Source organism: Octodon degus, unplaced genomic scaffold (genome assembly GCF_000260255.1).
Source record: "Octodon degus isolate 3935 unplaced genomic scaffold, OctDeg1.0 scaffold00029, whole genome shotgun sequence".
Taxonomy (NCBI): Eukaryota; Metazoa; Chordata; class Mammalia; order Rodentia; family Octodontidae; genus Octodon; species Octodon degus.
In genome coordinates, this window is record NW_004524605.1 from 12,747,180 (window position 1) to 12,767,619 (window position 20,440).

The following is a 20,440-nucleotide window of genomic DNA, read 5'->3' on the forward strand; positions in this document are numbered from 1 at the left end:
ATATGAATTTGTTTTGTAAAAAGAAAAATTAACAAGTCAAAAAACATTGCCTCCTTTGAGCTTCTGAATGATTCTACGAGGTAAGTAAACCTGTGCAGAACTATTGAAAAGGGAGAAACTGGAGGCCGGAGATCTCCCACATCTTGGGACTATGAAGGCCCTACACATAATAATTACTGATAGGAAGTGGTAGAGCAATGATAATCAATCTCAAATTCTAGTTATTGCCTTCTCACCCACCCCACTGATCATCAGAAGATTCAGCATCCCCCAGTACAGGTGGAAGTCCTTCCTCAAGGACTCCTGCTCCCAATGCCATGGACTTGGGAGCAGAGCCCTAAGCCCTGTGACCCAGAGTCCTCTATCTCACCCAGGGAGCCCCTCTCTGGACCACATTGGAGAGATTTCTGGGTCTTGGGTGATCTCCCAGCTCAGCTCATCTGGCGCTGTGCTTGGCTTCAAGGCCTAAGCTGACTTTCTCACTCTGGATTTGTGGACACTGCGCATGTTTCCAAAAGCTCGACAGTGTCTTTGATCTTCTTTAGCTGATCTTTTCCGAAGGTGAGCTGTTGGGTGCTGGAATTGCATGACTCCAAGTCCAACTTACTAACATACACAGTCCCGGGTACAGTTGAGAGCCCAGAATGCTTCTGAGAGGAGAATCCTGAGCACCACGTTCTGCCTTCTGCTTTGACCTTCACACTGTCAGCCCCCAGCTGGGGAGCTGTGAACAGCACCTAGTACTGCAGAGAAAGCAAACCTGCTGAGGCCTCCAGAAAAACGATGACCTTGAAATCAGGCTCAGCCAATGGCTTCCTTCCTAACAACAGCATTTGTCCACAAAGCCAAGCTCCTCCGCACATCTCTGCTTTCCACAGCGCCTTCCGCTGAACCTGGACTGAGCATGGCAATTCCTCCTCTGACTTCTGTATGTCCTCGACCAGCCAAAGCTCCAGAAGAGCATCAGGTTCTGAGAGGGCTTGGTTTTGTCTTTTGCAAAACAGCGTGGAAAAGGAAAGATAGCTCTGACTGTCACCCGCAGCCTGGTACCCACTCCTCTAGGAACTTTCTGAAGGCCTCTGGGCCTCAGTTCCCTCCCTTGTAAGTGAGGAGAGCATGCTGCAGCAGCAGTCCCGAGTGGGTGCCTTCTTGGCACCAGAGCTGGGCTGGCTTCACAGGACTCCTCTAAGGAAGTTTGTCACACACAATTTCTTGGCCATGCTCGGAGGATTCTAATTTAAGCCCCCAGCGAGTCCAGCCCATGGCCCGGCCTGGTGTTCACAAGCAGGATGGCCTAAGTGCGAGTCTTGGGTATGAGATCTGACCCCTCTTGAGCTCTGCTCTTTTCTCTCTTCACTGCCCCTCTCTCAGCATCTGCCCACACAACTCTCATTGCTCACATGGTGTCCACCTGACCACAGTTCACAGCCACCTGTAGAATGTGGCACCCCCTTGCCCAGCACTGAGTTTCCTCAGAGGTAAGGGCTCCCTCCTTACCCTTGCCACCCACTGCCTCTGACCTGTGAGCGCTGGCTCCCACCCTACTTTTGGTCTCTTCTGCGCCACGTGTCAGCTGGCTTTGCTTCTCCCACCACACGCTCACCCAGAACAGCTGTTCCTTTGACAGGGCAGAGAAGGGATGCTCTGCTGAGACTTCCCACCTCCCCATCACCTTGCAAGGTCTTAGGTAACCACACAGGAGGTCCATCACCCCCTCTGCTAATGAGCAATAGAACAAAGTGTTTAAGAAGCCAGGTTCATTGAGCTGGGGAGATAGCGCAGCGGTCTAAGTGCCTACCTGGCAAGCACAAGGACCAGGGTTTGATCCCCAGTACCACAGGCCTTGCTGGCCCTGAAACCCCAGGTGTGCTACTTTGGATATGGTAGCTCATGCCTGTAATCCCAGCACTGGGGAGGCTGAGACAGGCAGATCAGTAGGAGTCCAAACAGTGCAGTAAGACCTTGTACCAAATAAATAAATAAATAATGTTTCAAAAACTTAAAACAAAACAATAAGCCAGGTTTAAGAGTCAAAGACCTAGGCCTGACTTGGGCAAATTCCTTAGCCTCTCCAGACCTGCCTCCTCCTTTATGATGGATATGGGAACAGGCACTCGCCCCTCAAGCCTTAGACAACACCCCTCACCAAGACCATCCGCTCAGAGCTCCTTGAGCCCAGCCCAGCGCATAATAAGCACTTAATGAGTGTCTTTCTTTAGCAAAGATTTTCAAAATTATATCTTTAGACTTGAAGGACCCCTTGTGAGATAACACACAATAAAGCTTTAGCACAGGGGCACGTTCTTACTCAGCACTAATCACAAGAACAGTCACCATAATTACTTTATTCATGGGCCAGCCAAACAGCTCAGTGGATTAAAGCACCTGGAAGCAGGCACAGGGACCAGAAGGTCCATCCCCGGGCCTGCCCCGCCCCTGGGGTGCACTGAGATGGCAATTGAGACTATGGCAATTGACATTGGGTGTGGTGTCACTTGCCTGTAATCCTAGCTCTTGGGAGGCTGTAAACAGGTGGATCAGTACGAGTCTGATCTAGTAGTGAGATCCTGAACACTCTGGAGACCCTTCCCTAAAATACAAATAATAATAATAATAAAATTAAAATTCGCTTGTAGGATAGTTAAATGTCAGTACTGAAACCTAATCTTTAGCTGCCGTCTTGTAGATATGAAAGAATGTTCACCAAGCGTGTATTTTGTACCTTGTTGCATTGTACACTGCAACTAAGAAGCCAAAGAATCGACACATATTAAGTGGGTGTACTGTTTCTAAAAACCACAAACTAAGAATGATAAATTATCAATATAGTTTAGTATTTGCTAATTTTACTACACTCTTTTGTTATGTATATGTAGGGAAGTCATAGAGATTATAAATGCAATGTGAGTAAAGTTTAAAACCATATATTTTATGATAAAGGGCCTTTAACTTAAGATGGCCAGAGCACTGACATTATATATTTGCTGTAAAGAGAATTATAAGAGTTTTATTTTTCTGATATTAAAAGTTACTAATAAAGATTTGTTTCCATTAAAAAAATAAAATAAAAATTTAAAAAAATTATTTTAATCAGGATAAATTCATTGATCAGAAATCGCCAGCCCCACCCAGGTGACCATGACTCGGTGGCCTCACATGCCCAGTGGCCCAGCAGATGCCTCTCCGGGACTTTCACTTTGCAGGTCCTGAGCGGTGACCTGAGGGCATTCACACTGACCTACAAGCCCGCCCTGCTAATGCTTTTTTCCTTATTTCAGGACTGGGTCTCCATAAGCCACTAAACTGCCAAAGCTGAGCTTGAGCATAAAATCTTCCATCTTCCTGCTTCAGCCTCCCAGTGTGCTGGAGGCATAGGGCACCACACCCGGCTCTCAGGGGCATTCAAACTCGAGAGCTCCCGAGCATGTACTCTTACTCACGGGGCTCCTACCGTCATCCTGCCCTCGCCCGCCAAGTGTGCACAGCCAGGAGTCCTTCACTCACACTTGGTCCCCAAGTCTTCTGAATTCTGACCCCTGAGTGGCTCTGACTCTGCCCCTCCCTGTTGTGGGCGCTGTCCCCACTCCCGCCCAGACTCCCGGCTCTCACCAGCTGTACTGCAGGAGCCTCGAAGGCAGCCGGCTCCCTCCAGCCCAGCCTCATCCCATCTGCCTTGCACACCCTTGCCAGCACAACTGTCCCTAAAGTGGCATTCCTCTCTCAGGAAAACTCATGAGTGTCTCCTTATGGCTCTCAGACAAATCTAAATTCTTTATCGCATCATACAAGTCCCATAAGAACCCAGGCCACCCGACCTCCTGTCTGCAATAGATTAGACGACTTAACAGTCTAGAGACTTTCTGTGCTGAGCAAGCATCCCCGGCGTGCACATGCTGGTCTCCTTTTACCCCTCTTCAATGACACTGTCTCAAGAGCCCACTCAAGAGGTGTGGTGTAATTCATTCCTGATTGCAACACTCATTTCTAAGACAGAATCCATCTCTTCCTCGGGTGCTCACAGTAACTTCTCGTGAGTCTACCCCAGCACAGAACACAATGGGTGCCACTCTGGTATGCACACACCTGTCTAAGCCACTGCCATCTGTGACTGCTTTACATATAGAGATCAGGACTTATTTGTATCCTGTGCTGCAAACACAGAAGCAACCACACATTACATGACTTGCATGTATCTAAAGCAAATGCCCAGAATGCAAGCCCAAGATATAAGATTTTGCCTCCAACCATGATTTCCTCAGAAGACCCTGGGATTGCATGACAAAGGGACCTTGCTTTGGACAGTGACGCTTGGGTTAGCTTTGCAAAGAAGAAAGATATACTGACGGAGGAAAAATAAGTCCTGAAAACATCCTTACCCCACTCTGCCTTCATCTTGGGCCTGAGACCAAGCAAAGGCTACTAGGAGAATCAAATGCAAAGGCAAATTTTACAATAGCAGAGCAATGTTCATTACTTCCAGTTTGACTAGATTTTTGAATATTTGGATGCATTAAAGTTGAATTTACCACTTTAACTTTATGGTGGTGATAGGTATAATGACTCATTTAGTGGTTGAGGAAAAAGTGAATTCTAATACGTCAACAGTAAATGTGAATAGGTCCAGCCAGATAGCTCAGCAGACTAAAGCCCATGCTTAAGGTCCATCAGCGGCCTGCAATTCTGGACCTGCCCTGGGGGCATGCTAAAACGACGATTGAGAGTGGATGTGGTGGCATGCACCTGTAATCCCAACACTTGGAAGGTTGAAAACAGGAGGATCACTATGAGTCCCATCTACGTAGACCCTGTGCTAAATACATTTTTTAAAAGGGGCTGGCTCCAGTCTTGGCTCTACTTCTAACTCACGTAAGCCCCTCTCACCTTGCTGGTCTTCTGTGGGCTCACTTCCCCTCTCCCCTGTTCCCCTGTGTCCCACAGACAGCGCTTATCCATGCCTACTCCCATCCCAGGAGTGCACAGACACATGATTCAGGCTCCAGAACCTGGCTGTGCGTCCCAGCCCCGGCTCCTGAGCGAGGCACTACAGCTCCAAGCTCCACACCTGTGCAGCCAGAGCAGTGGAGAGGATGTGCCACCCTGGCAGGGCCCATTTGACTCAGAGCAAGCACCCTATATTTGCAAGAAGCCACTGAGCTGAAAGAAGTGTCCAAGGTGTTGCCTTATAAAGCACACAGCTTGGATCTCAAGGTCCTTGGATGTAAACCAGCCTCAACGTGATTTTCCAGCTTAAGTTATGTGACAGAAACTCTGTAGCTTATTTTATTTTAAAGAGAATAAAAATGACCAATAAAAAGATACAGAATTCAAAACACGATGATAGAAAATTAACAATGGAAATTATATGGCATATCGCTATCTTCAAAGTAGCCGCTCAGATTAACAGAGGCATGCAAAACTGATCAAACAATATAAGCACTAACTGTTCTCTCGATAAACTAACGGAAAGCAGTAGTACAATTATCTTAGCTACCGTGTGTGTGAGAGTGTGTGTGTGTGTGTGTGTGTGTGTGTGTGTGTGTGTGGTATTTTTCCTTTCTTCTTTTCTCCTTCCCCTATCCTAGTTGTTCTTTCCTTTTGAGCATTTTCTTTCCCTTTCACAATATCAACTGTACCTTTTGAATCTTATTTACTCTTTAAGGAAACTCCATTGATTGAGCAATGTGAAGAGAACAACAACAAAAAAAAAAAAAGCCACTGTGGGGCAGGGTGGTGCAGGGTCTGCCCACAGCACCGAGCCCATTAGTGGCAAGTCCCACAGAGCTGCCTACAAGGTAGCAGCAACCGCGTTCAGAATCTCATGTTTCCTCTCCTCCTCCTAGAGATTTACTATGATGGGATTTTCAAAACTTCTGTCACTTCCCCAGCTTTGTAACTTTGTCACTCATTGGTAATTTCCCTATTCAGTTTTTTTTAAATCACAAGACTACTCAAAGCGAATATACACTTGCAAAGAGCAGCTGGTCTATCGAGGGCTGGTAGAAATGCTCTCTTGTGTCTCTGCCTTACTGGTCTAAACAGGAAGGTGGGTGAGTGGGAAGGGCAGCAGAGGTGTAAAGAAAAGAAGAAATCAAATCCTACCTGATGACTACCATTTACCACCCAATCAGTAGACCCTGGCAGTCTTTTTCATGCATTTCCTCACTTAGCAAGTCTCTGAAATAAGCACGACTACCATCCCACTTCACTTCCCCACAACATAATTATACTACCCCTTTCTGTTAGTTGATCGAAAGGAGCAGTTAGTGCTTACGTTGTTTGATCAATAGGAGTCACAACATGGTGATACAACCATGAGCTCTCAGTCCCTACCTGATGCTGCCCAGAAAGTTTGTGGAAGAAGGAACTAGAAAGAACGGAGTTGGGATATGGAGGCAATAAAAGCAAGCCTGCAATATGGCCAGCAGAGGACTAAGTCCTTGGCCATTTTGTCATATTTAGGAGATGGCATGACCGCATCTCCATTACCCTGGATTGGGAGCTGAGAAACAAGAGACCTTGCAGCTTTAGGGGGCCGCTTGAGGCCACTTCACAAATTCCTCCACTAAGCAAGAAATAGAGTGAATCCTGGAGTACAGAGGAGACTCTGTGCTCCTTTAACAGATGACCAAGAGGGACGGTAACCTACAGAAGACCTGCATCTGGGATCGTACTGTGTTTGCGATTGAATGAGGACCACTAACCATTTGAGGTTTACAGAAATTTTGCAGAATCTAATGAAAGTCCTGTACTTTCTCTCAGAAAAAGTGTGTGTCCCCACAAACATATACAATCATGCTTTTGGTTGCCAGCGACCAAGTCCGGGTATGGTGGCACAGGCCTGTAATCCCAGCAGTGGGGACAATGAAAACAGAAGGATCACTACGAGTCCAAGCTGCATAGTGAGACTCTGTACCAAATACATACATGAAAAATAAGCAAAAAATAAAATAAAGTGTTTGGAAGTATTTTCATAAGTATGATGAATATTTTCATTGTGGCCTATAAAAGGCTGCACAGGACAGCAGGAGGAAGCAGTGTGGCCTGGTGTTAGAGGGGTGACAAATCTGGGCCGGGCATGTTGGCACACGCCTGTAATCCTAGCACTCAGGAGGCTGAAGCAGGAAGATCGCCATGGGTTTGAGGCCATTCTGGACTACACAGTAAATTCAAGGCCACTCTGAACTCATAGCATAATACTGTCTCAACAAAATAGCTGAAAAGACATAGATTAAATCCTCATGCGTCATGGGTGGATAACTTATTAATCTTTAACCTCTGAAAAGGTTATAACTGTATGTATCAACCAGGACTTTGTGAAAAATACAGAGATATTGCATAGAAAATGCAGATTGATAATGAAAGACCTTGGTGTCAGCTTCCCTAAAAAAACTGTCACCGTTCATTTCTTTCTCTGCAAAGTGGAAATAATATCTACCTCTGCCCAGAAGACCACTGAGATTAAAATAGGATAGCGGATGTTGAGACTCTTAGAGCAGCACCCACTGCACAGTTGGGTCCTCACTAGGTAGGAACTTCTGCTATTACTGTGGATATTTCACTACAACAAAACGTGGGGTAACGCATGATAAGAGTTTTTTATCTCAGTGTGGGAGGCCAGGTGAAATAAAGTAATATCTAAGAGCATACAATGGAAGTTCGATTGCCTGAATCTGTCACCTGAGAGCCACACAGCCTTGGGAAATTTAGGTAAAACAGGGCCACCAACATTCGCCAAAGGGCTATTCAGGGACGTGGTCTTTGTCAACAACTTAACACCAATGCAGCATGTAATATAAGGTGTGGACGAAGAACACGGTAAATGTTTAATTTGAAAAATGTTATTTCTCATAACAAAATATAGATGTCACTAATATTCCTCAAAATATCTCCCTCGCTGAAGCCACACACCGTCCCTTATTATTCTTGTCACCTTCTGTTATATAAGTACCGCGCGCTAACCAACTGCGCCGCTGGAGCTTCTCTTGTCACTTTCTGAAGTGGTTCTGGAAATCCAGTTTCACAAGCATCTGCAGCTGAGCTGACAAGGCTGCCTTGGTGTTCTGAGCCAATTCAAAGTACTCAAGGTGATTTCTGTCCAATAAAAATGTCGCGCGGTGTCCTCCTCCAGCTTAGTCATGGAACACAGCGCCACAGGGATTCTAGATGCTCCACAAAGTCAAAGCGACCACCAAAAGGACATGTTTTGAATGGATTCAGGTCAGCAAGACAGCCACGACCGTGTGACTGGACTCTCACCAGGAATGCACACTTCCGGAGTTGCCGCAGAAGGAGGCAGCAATGTGCAGACCAGCAGCTTTGAAGCGAGGGACGGTATTTTGTCTTTTAATGTAATAGAAGCTGCAATCTAATCACTCAGCACACTTCTGGTTCACCCCTCCCTTGGGCCCATTAACACCTGTGTCTCCTGTGAGAACCTAACGCAGCATGGAGCCGGCTGCTGTCCCACAGCAAGCGCTTCTCCAGCAGCACGGCCCACAGCTACTGCAGCAAGCGCCGCCTCTCCTGGGATCTGGCCAGCAGGAGTGAAGCTCATCAGGGGTAGCACGGACACAGGCAGGACAGCAGATGATGTCTCGTCTCCTCACCATTCAGTGGACGGTGACCCAGGATTTGGATGGAATGAAGAACAATACATCTGCCCACCCTCCATTATCTCTCCAATCACTACTTTCTCTTTTCCCTTAAATGTGCCCTATCCTATGAGCAAAGACAGTGTGGATCCTGGCACCCGGGGTCCTGTCCACTGTCCAGTCCTGTTCTGGGTTTCTGTCTTCCCACTATGCAAGCCAAAGCTTCTCCACACCCAGTCACCTCTGCACTTCGCCGTGATGTTCTGTCTTCCTTCGACACCTGCTTCCTCTCCCTCTGCTCTTGCCTATCCCGCCGAGCCTGCCTTCTGATCAGACCCTGTAGGACTGATCCTACAGGGCCTCTTATGCAGAGTTACGGGACGGTTGCTCTCCAGCTATAAAACATCTAGACCTACACCCACACTGTTACTCAGACAAAAGAACAATGTGACATGTTCTTCTCAGGAGACTAAAGATCAAACACATGGTCGTACCCGGCATATCCTTCTGCAGGGAGGATACGGAAAGTGAATACTCAAGGGGAGGGAAGGTCAGGTGGCACAGCCTTGCTCTTGAATGGTTCTGTAATATCTGTTACATGCAAAATTGCACATTTTTCAACCTAGCACTTCCACTCCTCGGCTACCAACCTATCTACAGAAAGATTTGCATAAATGCTTACAGAAGCATACACTGAAGGGAGTTCTCAGCAGCACCGTTTACATTAGTGAGAAGCTAAACGCTATAGGCCATGAAGTAGTAACTATATTCTGTGAGAACATATACGATGAAATATTGTACAGCAATTGAGCATAATGATGCAGATCACCGCATCGACTGGAAAGGAAAGTGGTCCAATATATAACACTACACGAATAAAGCCAAATACAAATGAAGCTACATACAGGTGCTGGAGACTTTTTAAAAATATACAACCCATAAAAATATATTTCTCTACCATAAATGCATGTAAAGGGGTGGAAAAATGAGCCAGAATAGTTATCTGCAACTAATAACAGTGATTATCTCAAAGGAAAGGTTTGGAATTAAGAACAGAGTTTTAAAGAGAGGTCTATTTCCATGCTTACATGCCCCTAAACAAAGTGCACTAGTGTAAGGATTATGTGACTCAAAATAATAGAGTGATACTTTGAAAAAACATGTAATGACTCATCCTAATTCTAAGCCCATCGAGTTTCTTTGTAGAAACCCAGAAAGTATGCTTTCTCTTTTCCTTTTGCTATTTTGAAGCATCTGAAGTTTGGGTTCATTCATTGGCATCCCAGGTGACAAGGAAGATGTGGAAAGCCAGTAAGTAATTTCATAGTAGTAAAGTAAACTTTACTTCTACTCCTTTCACCTTCGGAGTTGCTAAGGAAGAAGGGAGATCTTGGCAGAGAGGTCCCGGGAATGAGCAGAGGTGGGCAGGAGTCACCCCTGAGGCCTTCAGGGGACTTCTCCATCCCACCTTGCAGGAGGAAATGGGATGGGGACACAGTGCCATGCAAATGACTGAGTTCCCAGACAGGCAGGCTGGGTAAGATCGCTCCCACAGGAAACAAGCCATCCCAGGAACGCAGCTCCCTTCCCCTCTAGAGGAAAGGGCACTAGACTAATCTCTGCATTTCCACATCTTCCTTGTCACTTGGAATGCTGATGAGTGAACCCAAGCTTCAGATGCTGCAAAACAAAAAGAAAAAGAGAAAACACACTGTCTGGGTACTACAAAGAAACTTGATGGGCTTAAAATGAGGACAAGACAGCAAGTCTCCGTTGCGAAGACAAATACGCCAGAGATGGGCCACGACCACCACAGAGAAGTCCAAGAGTCAAGAAGAATCTCTCCCTTCTCCCTCACCAAGAGCCCCAGGAAGGAAGAAGCCACAAAAGCTGCCCCATATTGTTTTGGGCCAAGAGGATTTCATAACCAAAAGGATTCAGGGTCTCCTCTCATCATCTGAGTCATGATAACATCTTTCAGGGTTTGCTTCTCCCTGAGACAAAGGGTGAGGAAGACAGAGCCCACATCCCCAGACCTTTGGCTGTGAACAAGCTGCTGTCTGCTGAAGTTGCCTCCATGCTTCTCAGCGAGTCACTGGACTGCAGAAAAGTTCCTGATTCTGGAAGAGAAAAATCATTGACAAAAAATGCCGAAAATACCAGCATTACTAGCTGTAGTAAGTGGTGGAATTTGGGCTACTCACAGGAGTATTTAAGATAAAGTTAAAGAAACTACAAATGCTGTGTTCTAAAATGATTATTGAATAACACATAGGAATTTCTACTGCATAAAAATTGGTCAATGTAGAGTTCTTGGATTTTGAGTATAACAGAGTTATACTGTTCAATATTCTATGTCTATTTGAACTCCTGAAATAACTAGGAGAGTCTTCAGGCTTTCTTGTCATTACTTTCCAGGACTCCTGTCTCAGAATCAGAGACTGAAACACAGTAGAAGCCTTCACAACTCATACCCAACATGAAACTAATCAGTTGACAAGTGTAAGGTGCTGGGCCAAGATAATTCAGAAACAGAAGAAAAGAGAGAGAAGGAAACAAAGAAATGAAACAGAACCACATCAGCATGAAAGGATGTTTGAAGCCATCTGCAGAGCTGTCCCCAACCAATCTCTAATTCAGGCAGAGACTTGATACCAGAAAGCACAGAGCTGGGGTGTGACCCAGAATGACATTTCCTGGTTCTATAATAAGCAACTCCAGCGAGACTCCAGCAAGTTAACTAGAGAACCCAAATGCTGACTTTTCAGAGACATACAAAGAAATTTAAAAACAAAGCAGCAAAGCAAAAGAATCAAAATAGTGAAACCACATACACACACACACACACACACACACACACACACACACGGACATGCATGTACACCTGCCCAATACTATGGGCTGCGCTATATCCCTGCAAAATTCATCAGTTGAAATGCCTCAACACCCTCTGAATGTGATCATGTTCTGGATAGGGCTGTTAAAGCAGCAGATGAAGGCAAAAAGAGGTCATATGGATGGACCCCCACCCAGTATGGCTGGGATCCTAAAATTAGATTAGGCCCCAGAAGGACAGTCAGAAGGGGCTCATGGAGATGTAGCAAGATGACAGCCATCCACAAACCATGAAAAGAAGATGTAGAAGAGACCAAAGCTGTTGGCACCTTAACCTTGGACTTCTAACACCCATAATTGAGAGAAAATAAATTTCCTTTGTTACATTGTCTGAGGAATTTGTTGTGGTAAGCCCACAGATAAATACACAAACACACACACACACACACACACACACACACACACACACACACCAAGAGCACATCAGTGGACTGTCCCATGCAGAGGGTGAACCCGGTTCCAAGGAAAGCAAGCACATGTACCCAGCAGAAGAGAAAGATGGTCACTGTTGTCACATACCTGCAGTGGAGGTGGGCCCTTGCATGGGGGGCTCTGGGGTTGTCTCTGGTGCAGAGCTCGGCCTTGTCAGAGGACACACGGTCGCTGTTGTTGTGAAGATTGAGGTGACCTCTGTCTGAAGTGGGGTTCTGGCTGTGAGCTCACGTGTAGTCAAGAAGGTTGTTGGCAGCACAGCTGTGGTTGTTGGTGTGCGAGGTGTGGGTTCTTGGTGGGAGGTTGCTGTAGTCACAAGTGGTGTTACCAGCACAGCTGTGGTTGTATCTACGTAAGGGGTAGTGGTTGGATTGGAGGTTTCTACAGTCAGGCCTGTTGTTGGCAGCACAGTTGTGGTCGGCAGCAAATGAGGGGTGGTCGTTGGGTTGGAGGTGGTTGTCGGTCTCATAGTTGTTGGGGCTGTAACCAAGAAAAGATGCACCTTGCACCAAGTGAGATGGAGAAAGAGATCTGGGGGTCTGTCCATTTCACCCCAGTTCTGGTCCACTGGCTTGGATCACTGTAATGCTTACTGAAACTGGACTTCTCATCTCCATTCTTGTCTCGACCAGTCTGTTCTACTTAAAATGGCTTGAGTAACCTTTTAAGATGGCTAATTGATTTATTTCAATTCTCTTTGTAAAATTTGTATGGGGTCCTCCTTGCTTATAAGATACGGATGCAGCCTGTTGGTCTAAAAATACTATCTGTCTCATGCCTGCCTGTCTTTCCAAGCACAGGTCTGGACTCTCTCCTCACTTTTCTTAGACACCAGACCTTCGTTAGCTCTGTGAGAACATCAATGGCCTCCCAGGCACAGGAGTTTCATGTCCTGTTTGCACTCCTGCTTATTCTGGGCTGACTCTGTCTTACCCTGTGGGCCTCAGACACAAAGTCACTTCTCTGATAAGGACATCTGGAGTCTACAATGACAGAAATCTATGTTGTGTGTTTCTTGTATTTACCTTCACAGCATTTATGGTATTTCATAATTACATATGTCCTTAATTGTCATTGCTTAATGTCTCCTTCTTCCACTAGGCAGTAAGTACCATTAGAGAAATCAGGGAACATATTTATTTATTCTCTGCTATGAATCCAGTACACATAACAGTATCTGGCAAGAAGCAGGCAGCCTACAGGGCTTTCCTTCTGCAATCAAAGACTCATTCATGCCAACATCACTTAACCCAACAACGTCTACCTTTGGGTTTATTACCAATTTATTCTATGGATCTCACCATTTCTAGAATCTGCAAAATTTGCACAGATTTCAGAGAAGTAGAAAGACCTCACTTGTTCCAACTGAACTTGGAAATGACACTGTAGAATATTGAGGTCAGCAAATATATGATAAAATGATAGTTACATCAGGTAATAAAATACTGGGGTGGGGGTCATTTATCTTCAGTAAATATCATTTTCCTTTCATGCCAAATCAGAATGCTGCCTTCTCTGTCACAGAGCTGCTTTAAGAGGAAAAGATTCTAAGGACACTGTTACATAAGAAAGTTATTTAATGAAAAGCAAGCACAGCCACTGGTCCCCAGTTAAGTGTGCATTAGAGAAACTAGAGAATGCTGCTCTCCAAGGCATCGATGTTGGGAGCAGTGCCCAGGACCAGGAAGCTCCATTAACACAAGCATGAAAGGTGGTTATCAGTAAAATAATTCAACCTCAGGCTCAGCGCCGCTCACTCTATGAAACTCACATCTTTGAGAGTCTCATCATATTCCAAATTTTTGCCATACCAGCTGACAGGAACAAATAGAAAAAAGCCTGGAAACTGCTAAGATTGTTTCCAAATCCCACACACTCTGCTCCACTAAAACTCACAAACTATTTGTCTACAGGCTGAAGCAGACCCACAGATGTGCTCTACTTAGTTCATACTATATTGTTAGTTGACTTTTCAAATTGACTGATGTGCAAAATTAAATACAGTTCACATAAAAACTAGGAAGTCTGAAAATGCTGGACACAAATTTCTGTAAGGTCAATGACAATTCCCTCAAACAGGGAATTCCCTGAGTAATGCCCTAAACAGCAACTGCCCTGTTCAGATGCATTACACACCTAACCTGTTCCCTGTATTTTCCCACACTCCCCTCTGCATCTCTGTCACTATCTCTGTCCCCAGGGGCGCTGTCCCTGTCTGCTCCCTGTCCCGTCACCTCATTTCCAGTCTCATCTTTCCACCCCCTGCCTAGGCCACTTTGCCCTCCCCAGCCCTCCCATGAGCCCACTCCCCGTCCATGGTGAATTTCTCCTTCCCAGATCTGCGTCCCGCCTGCTCACCTCTCCTTAGCACCAGATGGATGGTATTCTTCACATCATTGAACCAGCCAGGCACCTCTATGCGGCAGCAGTACACCCCGCTGTCCCCTTCCCTGGTGTTTAGGATGGTCAAGGAGACATCGCCCTTCTGGATATTCCCCTGAAGTCTGTACCTTCCTGACATTCTCGAGGTCACTGTAGTTCCATCTGTATGGATGAGCTCCTGGTTGCACTTGGAATTGGGACACTCGCCTCTTCCCCAGCACATGCTGTTGCTGTTTGGAGACCAGGACCAGTACACACAGGGCAAAGTCACTGATTGACCCAAAAATGCTGTCAGGGTAAGCTGTGACCTGGTTGGTGCTGCAAGGAAAAAGGGAAAGAAACTAAGACGGGCAGCACCAACATCTCTTAGATAGGTTATTGTGTAAATAGATGGTCCAGAAAGATTCGTAGAGTCAGTCTCTATATGTTTCTTTAACATAAATTTTGTGTGCCTTCTAACCCTGTTGAGCTCCGAACTCTACATGCTGCCGTCCCCAGATAAAGCGAGTGGACCACCAGCATCTTTGTATTCACTTCAGAATTCATCTCAGAAGCAAGGCCTTTTTGCTGATTTAATAATTGCAATCTTGAGTGCAATTCAATAAACCAATAAACTCTGCAATGAAAAGTCTTGACCTTATAATTAAATTCCACTATTTCATATAAAGCCCATCCAAGAAGCCCCACGTGTTCCCTGTTCTCAGTAAGCAGACATTGTGCGCTACTGACTTGAGTGCCTCAGACAGGATAGTGCAGGGCTGCACGATGAGCTGGTGAGCTGCTTTTCACATGCTTTTCCCCTTTCAATCTGGACTGAAAATAGAACTGGCTTGCTCTGGATCATGCTTGCTACTTAGGAAATAGGAATTTAGGAGCTCATGGATTATTAAGTGACTGGTCTTTAATAGAATAACAATGATTTCTTGTTCTGGGGTATTTGATACGAAGTTTTGGCCTATGGATACATTGAAGTAAGTTTCAATTAAACTGGGTAACATAATAATCACTTCACCAGGGTATCAAATGTGGTAGTAAGAACATTAAGAGTCATTTAGAGATTTTGCAATATATAATACATGATTAGTCTTAGCCTTGAGTACAATACAGTGCAACAAATCATTACAACTTCTTGCCCTTCTTCTGTCCTGTTCCTTCTTTGCAGGAACCAAGTTTAACCTTCCTTCATTCATAGCTGAGTGTGATGTGCTGTGCTGTAGTGACAGGAAAGTTGCCTAATCCAATATCCCAGTCTGCGATGAGAAAGCCCCAAAGTACACCTGGCAAAGATGTAAAAGCCAGTTACAGAGGAGAAAACAGGAGCAGCTGACAGCCTTTACCCTTGAGACTGCAGTGATTTAGGGTACAGATGATGTCACACTGGCCAGCGTGTCATCCAACGCTGCTCTCAGGTGCTGGTGAGAGGGCTAGGAAAGGACACAGCCATCCAGAGGAAATGCAGGAAAATAGGAGTGCGAGTTAGACAGCTCCTCCTGGCGTGCAGTGCAGGAGTCCTAGCTATGCCCTGAAGATCGCACCACTGCTGTCTACTCTAGAAAGCACATGCGTGCTAGGATGCCTCTTGGCAAGAGTTTGTCACAGCCTCCATAAGGGACGAGACAGTGCCTGTGGGGCAAACGGCTAAAGCACACCTACTTAGATTCCATGGAATTCTACATAGATCAGTAGACTGAGAGAGAACTATATGAATTGGCATGAGGACACCAAACTGGATTTTAATACCCAAGAAGAGCGAAGTGTAAGAGAAAAAAATACAAATATATGACATGTGAATATATAAATATATGACATATGTATGTCATATATTTATTTTTTTTCTCTTAGAATATATATTTGCGCTTCAAAACTAGAGATACAATACGAAACTGTTCTTTGTTCAATAAATGAATAAACTGGTTTGTATTTGCACAGGCCTAACTATATGAAAAAAAAAAAAAAAATACACAGAAAAGTGTCTGATGGGACAGACACTCAGCTCCTGGCCTCAGTGACCTCCAGGATAGGAAGAAAAGGACAGGACCCGGATGTCACAGTAAATAAAGGTTTTATTTTCCTAATCTTCCTCTTGTAGCATTTTCACTATTTCACCAAGAGTTTCAATATTACACATCTGATTAAAATTTTGTATTTTAAAAAAGGAAGCCGTGTTTGGGCATAACAGAAAGACACCCATGCTGGTTATATAGTAAACCTCCTGCTGGCAGGCTCGGCTTGTGTGTCCCTGGAGAACACACAATAGCTATCACCATAAGAAAACAAGGGTGATGCTCACCTCTGAAAGAGCCCAAGGGGTCACAAGAACAAAAGCGCTGAATGCCTGGTGAGCTTCATAAACTTTTAGTGCCAGCAACCAAACACACCAGAACTTAGCACTAGGAAATCTCTTTCCAGCTGCAGAAGTGCCGAGGATAAAAGGAATCGCTGTGCTCAGATCAGTTCCCTTCTCTGGAATATGGGAGTGGACACGGCCTACGCTATGGCACCTCTTTAGCTGGTGACTTAGGCAAAGCTCTTCCCAATGCGGACACCACATCACCACCCACAACCGTGGTGAACCAATGACATGAACACAATTGGTTTTTTTTAAGATAAAAGATGTTAATGTAGAATTATTTTTTTTTTCAAAACATAATCCTCAGTATTCAGGTTTAATCACTTTGTGATAAATAAGTATGTTTTGGGTGGCTGTCAGGCACTCCGGCTCTAAAGTGTCTGCAATCCTGGGTTGACAGCGTGTGGGGCTCTGGTGGGTGCCTCGAGGTACCCAGCTTTCTGTGATGATCCACACAGCATCTTCCCTTAAACTTCAAGGTTTAGAAAAACAAAACGAGCCAAACAAACAAAAGTACACTAAAAGGAAAGTACACTAAGTGCTGCCTCATTCCAGCAAGGTGGAGAAGCTCATTTCATCAGATCCTGGAGGAAGCACTGCATGCTGACGTAGGCCCTGGCAACCCGCACCTCAAACCACGAGCTTCACCTTCCCAAGGCAGCAGACAGGCCAGCAGAAAACCGTGAGAGAGAACCAGGCTTGCTGAGCACGCCAGTGTGGGGCACAAGAAGCAACCCAGTCTGGACAACTAAGCAAAACTTCGTCTCAAAGAAAGAAAAATCTTTAAAGGCTGAAGATGTAACTCAGCACAATGTTCAGTCCCCAGTAGCACAACAAAAACAATCAAACAACTGAATAAACCCTAAAAACTAACAGACTATAGTTTACTTACATTAATAGGGGGCATGTATGCTATGCCTGAAGCCACAGGATTGCTTTCACTCCGCAGATTATTTCCTGTCTGTTATATATCTACCCTGGATCTAAGTGCTGGAATACAACAGCAAACAAAGCCAACCTGGCTCCCAGGGCCAACATGGTGCCTGGGGAAGAAAGCAGCTGAGTGAGCAGGTCCTGGGGGGACAAGGTGAGTGATGCAGGAACTCCGGGTCAGGGGGAGTTCATGGCCAGAAGTCCTCGGCCAGTCTGGAGGTGATGGGGGACAGCAAAAGCTTGGGTTCAGTGGAGGGATGAGGACTGATGGCATTAAGGAGGACAGAAAGAAGCAGAAAGATCAGCATGAAACAGGCACGAGGGGCAGAGAGAGCATGTTTCTTCTTCTCGAAATGAAAGTGTTTTCTCCCATAGCACTTTTGTAAATTCACATCTGAATAGCTGGTGTTGTTAAAAGGCAAGGCCCATTAGATGTGGCTAGTCCTTGGATGGACCGTTAAAGGTCTCACCCAGTTCTCTGCCTTCATGCATAGAGGAGCCAGTACAATTTGTGCATATTCTCAGTGTCAGTGCCAGCAATCTCAGCAGTGGCAGCTTATACCAGAGCAAGGGCCATACACCCCAGGGTGAAAGGCTTAAACCAGAGTGACAGCCATATGCCCCGGGGTGAAAGCCTTCACTGGCCAACACTGAGTGTACATTTGCATTATCCAAGCACTGGAAAAAATGTTCAGAAAAGAAATCTCTCATTGAGGCTCCATCCCCAGAGCAGACAATCACTCCTGAGTAGAGAGAAGGGGCTCTTACCAGAACAGGGTGCTCTGTCTCTGATTGTGCTGTAGAAGAAATTTCTTAGCCCCTTCCTCCAACCTCTTTTTCTGTGTCTTTTTTTCTTAAATTGCCATTTCTACTATTAGTGCAAATTACCCCACCTACAACCTCCAAATCAATCTCTGGGTAAAAACATTGTGTAACAAGGCAGGAGAGAGACTTTAAAAAGTCAAGATAAGTTCGGAGGGAACATGATAGAAACCCACTGCATGATAAGGAGCCCCCCAAGGAGCCCGGGCAGGTTCTGAACACTTACTCAGATAAAGCCACTCGAGCACCACCGCCAGCCAGAGAACGACAGCCCCTTTGGACATTTTGACAGGAGTCTGTCTGTCTGTCAGAAAGTCATGTTTTATACTGCACTTCCTGCTGACAGGGTGGGACACGTTAATTTCATTTCTCTTTTTCCTCAATATCTTCCCTTTCCTCATCCCGAATGGCCTCCTTCTACTGGAGATACATGATAAAATGTGCTGAGCACTTTTCTCCCGGTGCCCAGAGTGTGCAAACAGATGTGTGGGCCCACGGTCATCTTGACTGCTGCAACATGGGCCATAAATCACCATCAACTCCGCACTCAACTCCACACTGGTGACTGTTCCCCTGGAGGCCACATGGCGAACACAGGAAGCCAGGAGAGACCCCACTCTGCAATCTCCCTCTCCAAGACTCATGAGCTCCTTGCCCTTGCAATGGAGGAGGAACGACAGGCATGCCAGCAATCGCTGCGTCCCTGAAGCCACCATGTAGCTAATTGGGAAGAAAAGAGGGGCTGCAGCAGAAGCACCCTATGATTACAGCTCAGACTCGGGCAGCAGCAGATCCAAGGTATAGGCCCAACACCAACTCTTGACAGTGGAGCCGTTGATGGGGAAAGGCTTAGAAGTTAAGGCAGAGTACAGGACCTGAACAAGGTGACTGACTGTATAGCCCTTCGGATGCCAGACACAGGGATATATATATCTGTTCTGCCGAGCTGCCAGACACAGGGATATATATATATATATCTGTTCTGCTGAGCTAGCTCAACCAATAACCAACTGGATGTGTTTCATAAATCAAGACATTTTCATCACTAATGTTTATTGGCTACATGATTATAGGCCAGCGACTCTATAATACAGTGCATTATTTAATTTTTAAACCATTAAGAAATATATACAGCTTATACCATTTAACACTAAGACAAAAAGGAAGCCTATGGGAGCTAAGTAAATTACTTAGTAGCCACAACTAAAAAGGTACAGAAATAGGACTTAAACACAGGTCTTTTTTTTCCAAAGCCCATGCGCATAGTCACTACATCCTACTCTGACTTGTGATCTTAGAGTACTGCATCCCTAGCACCAAGCCCATCCCCCCTGGCATGAGGGAATATATTAGAGGAGACACAAGTATTATGGGTTTATAATAAAAGTTCTCACTTGATGATACTCAGCTGTAGAAGACACAGGTTTGAACATAGCTCACACTGTGAAAAATCTAGGTATCAGATGAGGTTCCAGACTCAGATGAATTCATAAATGAGGCAGAGAAGAAAATGAAGCTGCAGAGAGAATCTTCCCACTGAGGCCCACAGACTGTTGGACGCGCTTCTCACTCTAAGCCAGGAAACTGGGAGGTTTATCTTTGAGCCGAATGAATGGGGCTACCAAGCCATGCCAACACTAAAGTGTTCCTAAGCACCCTCAATAGAGTCAGCAGCGCACGACATCAGCACAGCCACAGAACCGGGCATTGGTTTCTGGGCTGTGTCACTTGTAGATACAAACACACAACTGAGCCTCACCATCAAGCTTTCAGCTTGACCCAGGTAATGAGTGGGGTGGTGGAAGGCCTTCCATATGCTTCTGAAAACTAATATCTTCTCAGGAAGATCTTACATCCATGGAAAAGAACAGAGATGCTATGAAGAGGAAAAATCAGGGACTGAGGAAGAGTTCTTGAAAATTAAAATGCTATCTCTTTTACATCAGAACTTTATGGGAAGTTTGAAAACTAAAGAAAATCTGCTAGAATGTATAATAATACAAAGTGCTATATTAACAGATATTGTTCTGGCATG

General features: G+C 45.4%; 1 protein-coding gene across 1 annotated transcript in view; it reads right to left on the reverse strand.

Annotated features, from left to right (window-relative positions):
- The window catches only part of Timd4 (T cell immunoglobulin and mucin domain containing 4), a 41,871-nt gene extending 23,182 nt beyond the window's left edge, over positions 1-18,689 (reverse strand). The window contains exons 1-4 of the mRNA XM_023713233.1: positions 18,632-18,689; positions 14,277-14,618; positions 12,006-12,398; positions 10,628-10,711 (exon numbers count right to left, since the gene is read on the reverse strand). Of these exons, the coding sequence (XP_023569001.1) occupies positions 10,628-10,711; positions 12,006-12,398; positions 14,277-14,618; positions 18,632-18,689 (877 nt within the window). The remainder of the gene's footprint in view (positions 1-10,627; positions 10,712-12,005; positions 12,399-14,276; positions 14,619-18,631) is intronic.
- Positions 18,690-20,440: the final 1,751 nt, after the last annotated feature.